The sequence below is a fragment of the Protopterus annectens genome, chromosome 4.part1 (genome assembly GCF_019279795.1).
Source record: "Protopterus annectens isolate FY-2018-M chromosome 4.part1, PAN1.0, whole genome shotgun sequence".
NCBI classification, from domain to species: domain Eukaryota; kingdom Metazoa; phylum Chordata; order Ceratodontiformes; family Protopteridae; genus Protopterus; species Protopterus annectens.
Window position 1 is genome coordinate 169288567 of NC_056734.1, and position 13233 is coordinate 169301799.

General features: G+C 40.5%; 1 protein-coding gene across 1 annotated transcript in view; it reads right to left on the minus strand.

Annotated features, from left to right (window-relative positions):
• SEC62 (SEC62 homolog, preprotein translocation factor) overlaps positions 1-13233 on the minus strand; it is a 924572-nt gene that overhangs the window by 121551 nt on the left and 789788 nt on the right. The window contains exon 7 of the mRNA XM_044070077.1: positions 5308-5427. Within this exon, the coding sequence (XP_043926012.1) occupies positions 5308-5427 (120 nt within the window). The remainder of the gene's footprint in view (positions 1-5307; positions 5428-13233) is intronic.

Sequence of the window (13233 nt, forward strand, 5' to 3'; positions counted from 1 at the left end):
TGCTAAGTATTCCAGGATGTTAGCTATGTTTACCAGTGCTACATTTTGCCCTTTTGTTGCACTCCAAAAGAGATATCTTTTCCATTTCGCTGAGTAAGTTTTTCTTGTTGAGGGTCTGCGAGCTTCCAAGATAATGTCTTTAACCCTTTGAGATAAATCTGGGTTGCTTTGTCTTATGCAATGCTCCAAGCAGCTAGCTGCAGTGTTTTCAGGTTCGGATGCAGGGTTCTGAAGTTGTTCTGTGTTAGCAGTAAAGGAACCTGGGGCAGAGGCCATTTGAGTTCCCGAGACATACTCCTCAGAAGTGGGTACCAGTGCTGTCTCGGCCAGTCTGGAGCTATCAGGATGATCCTTGGGTGGGGTCTTCTTTGATCTTCAACAGCACCTTGTGCATCAAAGGAAGAGGTGGAAATGCATATGCTGTCAGGTTTTCCCAATTGAAGGATAGGGAGTCCACCTTCCAAGCAAGTGGGTGGTATGTCCTTGTGCAGAATTTTTTCAATTGGTGATTGTGTGGGGATGCGAATAAGTCTATTTCTGGTAGTCCCCATTTCCTTGTGATGAATTTGAAGATGTCTGGATGCAGCATCTATTCGTGGGCATCCGTGGTAGTCCTGCTTAAGATGTCTGCTAGTATGTTCTCTTTCCCTGGCACAAATATTGCCTTGAGCTGTATGTTGAGGCTTAGGGCCACATTCCAGAGATCCATTGCCATCCGGCAGAGAGGATATGAATGTGTGCCTCCCTGTTTGTTGATATACCACATGACCTGTTGGAGAAACGGTCGGAATGCCTGAATTGCCAGTTTTACTGCCAGCATCTCTTTTTGGTTTATGTGTAGGTTTAGCTGGTCTTGGGTCCATAAGCCTTGTATGCACTTGTCCAGCATGTGTGCCCCCCAACCAAGGTCTGAGGCGTCTGTGGTGATAGTCTGGCTTGGTTGAGGGCTGTGGAAGGGCAGTCCTTTGTTCAATTGACAGGCCTGAGCCCACCATCGGAATTCTTGCTTCAGGCATGGAATTATTGGAATTTGGGTTTCTAGGCTGTGCTTGTGCTGAGACCATAAATTCCTGAGGTACCATTGCAACTTCCTCATATGCAGTCTGGCATGTGGGATCAAAATTATGCAGGATGCCATGTAACCCAGGGCTTGCAGGACTTTCCTTGCTGTAAGCTGGTTCTGCATTGTTAATGCTATGAAGTAGAGTGGAAGGTGCTTTTGTTTTTCTGCTGTGAGGGATGCCATTTGATTTGATGTGTCCAGTTCTGCACCCAAGAAAGTTATCCTTTGGGATGGCAACAGCCTTGACTTTTTTATATTGACTGTGTATCCCAAGGCTTGCAGTAGTTGAATGACCCTTTTCAAGTCTTTTGTTAATTTGTCTTTGTTGTCCGCTTGTAACAGGCAGTCGTCCAGGTAAGGGTAAATTTGAATTCCCTGAAGCCTGCAATGAGCAATTACTGATGCCAGGCATTTCGTGAATACTCTGGGCGCAGTAGATAAGCCAAAAGGCAATGCTGAGAATTGATAATGCTCTGATCCTGCAAGAAATCTGAGGTATCTTCTGCAATTTGGTCGTATGGGGACGTGCAGGTATGCCTCCTTGAGATCTAGAGTTACCAGCCAAGACTCCTTGCCCAGCATGGGAAGAAGCTGCTGTAGAGTCAGCATTTTGAATTTTGGGACAATGAGGTATGTGTTCAGTGCGGACAGGTCTAGAATAGGTCTCCATTGATTTTCCTTTCTTGGCACCAGGAAAAGTCTGGAGTAAAATCCTTGCCCTTGTTCCATAGATGGTACCTTTTCTATAGCTCTCATCCTTTTTAAGTTGTCTATTTGTTTGCCATTTGATTTGGAGGTAGGTTTGGCATTCCTCTCTTCCTTGGTAGAGTATGGAATTGAAACCTGTAATCTTTGTCTATTGTCTGTAAAATCCATTTGTCTCCTGTAATGCGATGCCAGTTTACTGAAAATAAGGCAAGCTTTCCGCCTAAGGGTGCTTCTAGTTGTTCCCTGGTAGGCGGCTTCAGAGCCAAGTCACTGTGATTGTCCTGTGGAAGTGGTAGTGGCTGGGTCTGCAGCAGTACTTCGCTGGTTGTTAGGCTGCCACTGGCGTCCTCTGTAGGCACCTCTGGATTGACCTCTGCCTCTTGTGCGCCTATTCCTGCCTCTCTGTGCTCTGCTGGTGTCTGGAAAGGACCAATTCTTGGAAGGCCAGTTCCTACTAAACCTTGGAGGCTGGACCTGTAAGAATTCCTTGACTGTCTGGACAGATTTTGCTTTCTCTTCCACCTTCTTAAGCACTTGCTGTGCAGGAGAGCCAAACAAATTGTGTTTATCCATGGGAGCATCTAGGAGCTTTGATTTTACATGGTCTGGTAAGGACTGCTCTTTTAACCATGCATGCCTTCTGATCACTGTACCAGTCATAGCTGATCTAAAGGAGGCCTCCAGTGCATCATAGCCACATTTTAAAGAATGATTACTGACCTGCTGTATGTTATGTACCATTTCCTGAAGAGACTTTCTGTCTATAGGTTCAGGTGAGGACAGCTTCTTAGATAACTGATCTAACATAAATTCCTGATACTGAATCATGTGGAATTGACAGTTTAAGGCCCTAGCCGAAAGAGTTGCAGAAGTATAAACTTTTTTACCCCATCTTAGATTCCCTTTCAGAGGGGAGTGGGTTTTTGGCAGAGGTAGCTGCTACAGCTTTGGGGCCCTGTGAAATAGTTTCAGGATCTGCAAAAGGAGCCTTATACAAGTGATTATGTGTGTCCGGAACCCTGTAGTATCTGTCGGGCTTAGCAGGGGCCGGAGGGAGCGAATCAGGGGCAGTACAAGCATCATTAAATGCATCATCCACAACTGTAAGTACTGGAGGAATGGCTAAAGGCCTATGCTGTGGCAAATGCAAAAAAGTCCTAAGCCTTTTCCTCGAGTCTGAAAAATCCTGACCTTGCCATTCATAGCATGCAAGGTTTCCCCAAAGGAAAATTCCTCAGGAGGAGAGGCAGAAGGAATGGAGTCTTCTGCATCCGAGTCCTCATATGGAGAATAAGGGCCCTCAGGAGGGTTTGTATTTTCTGATTCATCTGAGGAGTAATCAGTGGAAACTGGCTCAGGGGGATCTGCCCTAGGCCTCTTCTCTGGAGGGGGTTGAGAGGCCCTATCAGTGTGAGACTGGGATCCCCTGATCAAAGAAATGAGATCCTCTGCTAGACTAAGCATTTGAGTACTAGAGCTAGGCCTGAGAGAGGGAGCTTTAGCAGGCACGGCCTTGGAAGATTTAGCTGCTTTAGCCCTAGCAAAGGCCTTAATTGACATGGATGCAGGGCGCCTAGCAGCTCCACGTGCAGGAGTAGATACATCTAGGGGAATAGTATCTGATAAATCCTGAGAAACTGTAAGAGCAGGAGTAATTTCAGTAGCAGATTCAGCCATACTGGAAGAGGCCTCGGTAGGAGGCATGCTTTCGGCCGAAGGAAGAACTGCAGGCTCGGTTTCAGCCGAAACCGAGACACTCGCGGTTGGCTTAACCGCGGTTTCGGCCGAAACCGCGGACCGCGAGTGTCGGTCCTTTTCCCTACGTTTTTTAGCTAAATGCGAAGTCTGAGTCTCCGACGGCATGATATAAGCAAAAGCAGAGCCGAAAAACCCCTCTGCAAACTCCGACCGACGTCTAAGCGTTCGTCGGTTGAAGGAAGCACAGGCTAAACAAGCTGCTACGTCGTAGTCTGGGCCTAAACAAGGTAGGCAGTAAGAGTGGAAGTCTTTATGAGGTATTTGTTTCCCACAAGTTAAACAGTTATTCACTTTTTCTGACATCGGCTGAGGCAAGAAAGAGTCCCCAATGGGGTACTTAGCTTTTTAGAAGTCTTCGGTAGTAGTAATCTCTGGATCTGACCGACCGGCACTTGCGAACAAGCTTCTGCTTCGGGCGCCACGCGGCAAGAAAGACTGAGGAAAATGGCGTCGGCTGATGCCTTTATACCCGAAGAACTGCAGCTATGATGTCGGGTGAAGTGCGACACCAGCCGAGGCCAGACCCAGACTTTGGAATCCGGCCGACCGAAGGGCTGCCTGTGGACAGGACAACCCATTTGTTAGGACTGCAGATGCATCCTTGAAGGACATCATCCTCTACAGCTGATAGCGCAAGAGGTACAGCTGCAGGCCAAGGAAAATCCAGCAGTAATAAACTGCAGTACTTTTTCTTGTTGTTGTGTCTTTCGGCTTTTCCTGGTTAGGGGTCACCACAGTGGAACTCCGGTCCGCTAATGATTGGCAGTAGATTTTACGTGCCGAGTTGCCAGCCCTGATGCACAACCTTCAACGAAGGTACGCCCATTCATGCATGTCTCCACACAGAAGACGCTGTAGCTGAGAATCGAACAGGACAATGTCTTACTGTGAGGCGACAATGCTACCGCAGCACCACCACGGCAGTCTAAACTGCAGTACTTTTTTTCTAAGATACTGAAAATTCACATGGCTTCCAGTGAGACAGTTTCTTCATTCTGGCATTGGTGTCAGAAAAACTACGATGCCTCAGGCTGGGGATCTAAAAAATAAAAACTTTCTTCTGAATCAGATTCCTCTTTCTGTGGCATAGGAACTGGAGAATCACATTCCTAGTCTAACTCCTGTCCTCCTTACTGGGAATCTGAATCAAATGGCGGATTCTCTTGCTTTTACTCAAAGGGGAATCAGAATTTAAAGAATTAAAAGGCTTGAAATAAGCACTTGGCAAACCCCAGATAGTGTTCCTTCTCCATCCTCTGCAAAAGGAGAAAAATATAGCTAACTTTTCATTTTCTTTTTCCATGAGACCCCAAAGAACAAGACCAACCCAAGGAATATAGCTCTTCCCTGGCAATCAGACATTCCAGGACAGCTTTGCAGTAAAACTACTAACATTTCCTAGCTAAAATAAGAATTTTTCACTGGAGAAAGTGTAACTTTTCCACAACAAAAGTTAAGTGGAAGGCTTTCCCAGAAGGGTACTTATCTACATACCCAGCTCTGCTGATGTGCTAAACTGATGGCAAGAAAGCTCTGAAGATTTATCGCTCTAACCACTTTATACAGATCTCCTCAAGCCCTTCATGGGTATAACACACAGATGGTGCTCTGGATGTTGATTGGAAAATTTTACAAATGATACTGGTAATTTTCCCATTAAATAAGTACTGATGGAAACACTTTCAACATTTACACTTGCTATTTAAAAAATTATATTTATCTGAGGGACAGGGTAGTGGGGAAATGAAAATGATATCTATAGTAAAACGGTTACTTACCAACTGCAAGAAAGAGAATACTAGCAACAAAACATCCTGCTGCAACACTAAGATAATAAACACCAACTCGCATCTCTGCTGGCCAAAGTGGAAACAGAGTGGCAGCTATCACTGCTATTACTGAAAGAAAATGAAACACACATTTTAGAACTGCATCAGAATAAAATGTATTTCAGACTTATTTATACAGAAACATTTTGAGGCTTTTTTTTCATTATCTTTTTTGTTGCATGCTTGTCATTCACTTCATTGCATTGATAATGGAATTGGAGCAGAAGCTCATAAAAATTCTCCCCACTTTACAAAAATTATTTTCATACATGCTAAAGTAGTTAGCAGATTTACCTGAACACAAAAGCAAAATACTTTCTGTGAATGGGATACAAGATTAACATTATACAAAACAAACATTCAAGGCACTGGTAAGAAAAAACTTTGCAAAAAAAAAAAACAACACACAACATGATCAAACTAAGTCTGCAGATGAACAGAAGTGGAGTAATAAGTAAGGTGATTATAGTAAAGTCATAAAATAAATTTGCTAAGGAAATGAGGCAAGTTCAACAACAACCAAATCTCTACAGAGTGTCAGCAGTGCCTACTGAAAGCATGGAAAATGGTTCTGCAGGACAAACTACATTAATTGTTTTTACTCCCTGGGTGCATCACACACTCAGAATGGTCATATAACTGAATTGTCTTCTCTAGTTAAATCAACATGGACTCTGAATCTGAAAGTGAAGAAATAATTGAATGGATATAGTATTCCTTATATAAACTTAAGAAATAAACACCACAGGAGACATGAAACAAGGTGGGCAAGATCTGAAAGTGTAAATAATTCAAAGTATTGCACAGAAAATACAAAAGTAAACATATAAAAGATTACTGTAGTCACAATCTGGTCTATAACTTCATTCTGGATTTGCAAGCTGCATAATTATCCTGTTATCTCAAAAACTAGTACCAGAATGACACTCTTATGAACACACCTCATGAAGAAAGGTGGAAAGAATTACAGACATGAGTACTCGTCTCATCTTCAAGACCACCCATGAAAGAGTACATTTATCTTGTGCTCTCTCTCTCAAATTTCTTTCAAAACTCTCAAATAAATATGATAAAGGAGACATGCTGAATGGTCTATGCAATGCATCCCTTATAGTTATTGGGCTGGGGGGATGTCATCATAATGCTCTCTAGCTTCTAGCTCCTGGCTTTTACATGAACTAGGTTCCACCTGCAGAGTATGCGTTAAACTACACATCTATAAAATTAACATTAATTTATTTATAAAAATATTCCACTTAAAAGTTCACTAGGACAACAGGAATACACAAGGATAAAGGGGGAAAACACTGCAGAAGGCTCCCATGAAAGGCAACTGAAGAATTCTTGTATATTTGCTATAGCTTACTTTAAGAAACCCTCACCAGTTTAGAATTTGGGTAGAAGCTTAGAATCTCAAAATGCTCAAATGGGTGGAGGGAACCTTTCAGAGAGGAGGAAGGATTAAAGGCAAATTATACAACGACCCCCCCCCCCCATTAAATATTCAAAAACGTGCACGCTGATTGGTCAGCGTGCACGTTGTAAATCAGAGTTATAGTAATGGAAAAAGGTCCGGTCGCCCGGACTTTTTCCATTACTATAACTCTTTTTTTACAGCAACGGAGAAAGCAAGATCTCCGTTGCTTCACACTGTCTCGCTATGTTAAATGAGTTTAACATAGCGAGACAGCTTTAAAAAAGTAAGGGAGATTCTCCGTTGCTTTTTGTAAAGCTGTCTCGCTATGTTAAACTCATTTAACATAGCGAAACAGTTTTTAAAAAGCAACAGAGATCTTGCTTTCTCCATTGCTTTTTTCTAAACTGTCTCGCTATGTTAAATGGGTTTAACATAGCCAGACAGCTTTAAAAAAGCAACGAATATTCTCCATTGCTTTTTTTAAAGCTGTCTGGCTATGTTAAACTCATTTAACATAGCAAAACAGTTTTTAAAAAGCAACGGAGATCTTGCTTTCTCCGTTGCTTTTTTCAAAACTGTCTCGCTATGTTAAATGGGTTCAACATAGCGAGACAGCTTTAAAAAAGCAACGGATATTCTCCGTTGCTTTTTTTAAAGCTGTCTCGCTATGTTAAACCCATTTAACATAGCGAAACAATTTTTAAAAAGCAACGGAGATCTTGCTTTCTCCGTTGCTTTTGCCCACAGCTCTGATGTACTGCGTAGGCATGCGCAGTACATCAGAACTGCCGCAGAATACCAGACAGCTGCGGAAGGGCACCAAGAAGGCATTGTACAATGCCATTATTTAAGAAAAGTAATTATTTTTTTTCTTAAATAATGTCATTGTATAATAGCAATAACCCACTTCTGGGTGTGGGTAATGCTGAATTTACCCATGGTTGGCTTTTTTTGACCACTCGGGCTTCGCCCTCATGACCAAACCACACCAACCATGGGTAATTCCAGCATTACCCACACCCAGGCGTGGGTTATTGCTATAATACCCCAATGTCCAGCCTTCCTAAAGGAAACTCTACTAGTGCTCTGGTGATCCAAACTACATGCTTGTTGAAGACATGTAGTGATAGGACTGGTGAATCAGATGATAATCTAGTGGCCATCAACATAACAAACATTTCTGAAGCAAGCACTACAAGTTGTAACATCCTCAAAGGACTCGATTTATTTGTTAACCAGTTGGGTGGGCTGGCCCATAGACCCTTTTTACATGACAGAATCAAAGGCACTGGTTACAAGTCATGAGAGAACATTCTGCATACACCATATTGACTTTTATACAGGTACTACAGTGACAAACTATATATGCAGAGGAAAACATCAAATGTTGTCATTATGAACTAAACAACATATACGATCTTAGGACTGAAGTTTGGACTACATGTGAATCTTGTATAAAATTTTAAGGAGAGGAATTTAGAATGTACAGTCACCATAATAATAATACTTCTATAGCACATAAGACATGTTAACAGCACTGAATGTATAACTAAGCCACTTCAGCAACTAACTATACACTGCAAAAAACTTGCCACACATGTATCTGAGAGACATGCATATATTTCCCTCATAAATGTTATGTTCCATCATCCTATTGACACATTCCTTTGTGCAAAATAAGATTAACAAAAAAGTTATGAAACTGAATGCACAGATAAATTGGTCACTGGTACTGAACAGTGCAAAAGACTGTTTTAGCTTTCATTTCCTTGAAGGCAATCAAACACTTCCTTAAATTTCATTACGGTATTGCTGATATTCTTTCAAACAATATCAGGTTAACTTTAAGATAAACTTTTATAAGGTCAACAACTACAAGACTTAAAAATGAAAAAGCTTTAGACTACAGACATTCTATATAAACATGTTTGATGTTGGCATCACTATGACTATTATGTTATTGCTTGGACTATTGGTTAATGTCCATCATCTAAAAAGCAAATGCAGTAAGAGCTTCTCAGGTGTGCTACAAATTAGGTCTAAATTGGTGGTAAACAACTTCATTACAGACCTTGATGAACAGACAATTCAAGTTAATGGGGGCAATGTTACTAAAACTTTTTTTCACCTACAACTATACAAACTATTTTTGAGAGAGCAAGTGGGTCATCTGAAATGCACAAAGACTGCAAAGGATTAATCTTAAAGTTATTTTAGTGGCAAGTTTGGGGCAGCAGGAGTTGTGCAATTGTTTAAGGGGAAAGTGGAAAGTAGAAGTGTGGTTCTGACTGGAAAGGTAACCGGTTTGCATGAAAGGAGTTGCACAATACTGTCTGAACTTACTGACCATACGAACAAACCTATAACTTCTCTTTACGGCTGTCCAGATTACTTTCATATTCTTATTCAAGTTTAATTAAGTTATGGTTACAGCATATTCCAGTCACTAAAGCAGTACATTTACAGCTATGAGGCTCTTCTTGACTGTGGGGTAAGGTGACTGGACACTGATTAACAATCTTGTAGCTGGGTGGGTACAGACATCAATCTACAGCTATTAGTATTTATATTGGTGTACCTGTGCAACTCTAATTAGTTGGGTCAGTCATACTTAGCAAGTTACTACTGCTTGGTTTTTGATTGGTTCTGAATAGCATGGAGGCGATTGTTATGATACAGAGTTTATTTGATGAAACACACTGACACATGTAGCATCTGCTTGTAGCTGGTTTTGGATACAGCTTGTGGTTGGGTGTGACCTATGGAGTAGTACCATACCCCTTTCCATGGCAAGGAACAATGCAGTGTGCTAACAATTTAAAAAGCTGAAACGAACACATTAGTTAAAAGATCAAAGGTACACGTTACCGGAGAGTGATAGAGCATTTAATTTTTTTTTTCTTCCCCCAAAATGCAATTAGCTCAGTGTCTCTTATATGTTGCAAGAGAGAAGCACAGAGTACCAGAGGTTATTCAACTGTTAAAAGTCAATTTGAAGTTCTCCTTGTTTCAGCAAATGGCAAAGTTAAGGTTCTTGACTGCAGAACATGAAAGTGCCAGTTTGCTACACACTCGCCTTGTCAGAAGCAAATAAACTGGTGTTCCATTTTCCTGAACTCATGCATCTTACAGAAGTTCAACTACAGTGCAATGAAAACATTTCAGATCATCAAACAAATTTAAATATTAGACAACGATAACCCAAGTAAACACAAAATGCAGTTTTTAAGTGATGATTTTATTTATTATTGAAAAAAAAACTATCCAAACCTACATGGCCCTATGTGAAAAAGTAATTGCCTCCTTGTTGAATCATGAAGTAATTGTGGTTAATCACATTTTTGGGAAAGTTAAGTTCAATTTCACTAGCCACACCCAGGCCTGATTACTGCCAGACCTGTTGAATCAAGAGATCACTTAAACAGAACCTGTCAGACAAAGTGAAGTAGGCCAAAACATCCCAAAAAGGAAGACATCATGCCTCGATCTAAAGAAATTCTGGAACAGATGAGAAACAAAGTAATTGACATCTATCAGTCTGGAAAAGATTACAAAGCCATTTCTAAAGCTTTGGGACTCCAGCGAACCACGGTGAGAGCCATTAACCACAAATGGAGAAAACAGTGGTAAACCTTTCCAGGAGTGGCCGGCCTACAAATATTACCCCAAGAGCACAGCAATGACTCATCCAAGTGGTCACAAAAGAACCCAGAACAACATCTGAAGAACTGCAGGCCTCACTTGCCTCAGTTAAGGTCAGTGTTCATGACTCAACCATAAGAAAGAGACTGGGCAAAAATGGCATGCATGGGAGAGTTCCAAGGTGAAAACCACTGCTGACCAAAAAGAACATAAAGGCTTGTTTCACTTTTGCCAAAAAACAACTTGATGATCCCCAAGACTTTTGAGAAAATATTCTGTGGACTGACTAAACAAAAGTTGAACTTTTTGGGAGGTGTACGTCCCGTTATGTGTGGCGTAAAAGTAACACAGTATTTCAGAAAAAGAATATCATGCCAACAGTCAAGCATAGTAGTGGTAGTGTGATGGTCTGGAGCTGCTTTGCTGCTTCTGGACCTGGATGACTTGCAGTGATTGACGGAACCATGAATTCTGGTGTCTACCAAAAAATCCTGAAGGAGAATGTCTGGCCATCAGTTTATGACCTCAAGCTGAAGCGCACTTGGGTTCTGCAGCAGGACAATGATCCAAAACACATCAGCAAGTCCACAGTTTTAGAGTGGCCTAGTCAAAGTCTGGACTTGAACCCAATTGAGATGCTGTGGCATGACCTTAAAAAGGCAGTTCATGCTTGGAAACCCTCCAATATGACTGAATTAAACAATTCTGCAAAGAAGAGTGGGCCAAAATTCCGCAACAGTGATGTGAAAGATTCACTGACAGTTATCGCAAACGCTTAATTGCAGTTGTTGCTGCTAAGGGTGGCACAACCAGTTATTAGGTTTAGGCGGCAATTACTTTTTTCACATACGGCCATGTAGGTTTGGATATTTTTTTCCCTTGATAAATAAAATCACTTAAAAACTGCATTTTGTGTTTTCTTGGGTTATCTTTGTCTAATATTTAGATTTATCAAAAAAACAGCTACCACCAGAAGCAGGTCTCCAAGTCCAGAAGCATACAAACCAAAAAAGGACGAGGAATAGGCTGCAAGTTCCAGTATAAAGATTATTTATTGTAGAACAAACCACAGAATAAAAAACATAAGCGTTTTCGCAGGTGTGTGCCCCACTTCAGATGTAATTGTGATGCATCCTGACCTTCACTTTATACTCTAAAAGCACTAATCACATCCTATTAATCACATGACCCAAATATTTAAAACCATACACACATACATACCCGGAATACAAATCTGGCTACTCTCTTATAAAAATAGCACCAATATATTTAAAATAATTTCATATAAAAAAAATACATATATGGGAAACTTCATAGGAATAAATGCATGGAATATATACACACAAAGTTCATCTAAAGAGGGACCTTTTCTTTAATATAGGCTTCAGGGGTACATAATCATTCAGGCCATGTCCACTATCTGCCTTTAAGCCTTACAATCCATTTGGCTTCCAAAGCCTCCGTCTTGTTACGGACATCGCCACCCCTGATACTTTCATATACCCTCCCTATTACAAGAAATTTAAAAATGTGTTTGTCAGTGTCACCAACATATTTAGATAGTGCACTGACTCTGTCCTTTCTATTAATGTAGTACACATGCTCCCTAATCCGATCTTAAATACTCTACCAACATAAAATTTTAAACATTTCAGACAATGCGCAAGGTACACTACATGTTTAATGTTGCATGAAGCAGAAACATTAAAGATGTAATGTCTTTTTTCATTTGGATGCATAAACTTGGTACTAGTGTCCAAGTAACTACAAAAACTGCAATGCCTACACATAGGCAGACCTCCATTTTCTAGGGCATTGACCTTACTCCTTGGGAAACATAACTTTCTTTTAAGGGAGAGCTCATTTCTGAATGAAAATCAGAGTTCTTGTTCTATAATGTTACTAACACCCTTATCAGAAGTCAGAATTCCCCAATTTTTCCTGACTATAGCTATGTCATTGTTCTGCCAATAAAACACATCCTCAAATAAAAATAGATTGCAACACAACACTACCTCAAGCAAATCCTTAAGTTCGATCTGTCTAACTTCAAAATTAGAATATATCCTAAGAAACTTCTCTATACTATCTATACCCAGATCATTCGGGATCACGATAAAGAGTGATACTACGTCCATGGTGACCAGGATGTAACTATCCCCTTTCACTCAAAACTTACATGTGTTCAAATAAATCAGTTAGAAAATGTTCAGTATCTTTTAGTACCTGTGGTACCTCATTAAGTAAGGGTCTCAAATTCTTCTATGCATATATATATATATATATATATATATATATATATATATATATATATATATATATATATATTCCGTAGATCACCTATAGATTCCGTAGATCACCCTCTCCCAGAGACTATCGGTCTCATTGGTGGACAAATTTTATTTTTGTGAAACTTAGGTAATCCCTGTATACAGGGGTAAAAGGATGTTCTATGAGGAAATAATCATATATTTCCTTAGTTATAGAGCCCTCACTCAGTAATATATCCAATTTAATTTAATCTGATGCACCATTTTATCAATCTTTGTACGATTAATCTTTGTGTAGAAACTAACGTTACATAACATATTGAGCATAGCATGTTCATATTTACTAGCATCCATGATGACGATGGGCCTGCCCTTGTCAGCGGGCCTAATCACTATATCTGTGTTTTCCTGCAACTGTACTAAGGCCGTCCTTTCACTTCTAGTAAGATTATTTTTTCCTAGAACCATTATTATAGTTAGTATTTCTAGCATTACACAATCTATGCATATCCTGTATACACACTGTTTCGAAAGCCTGTATCAAAG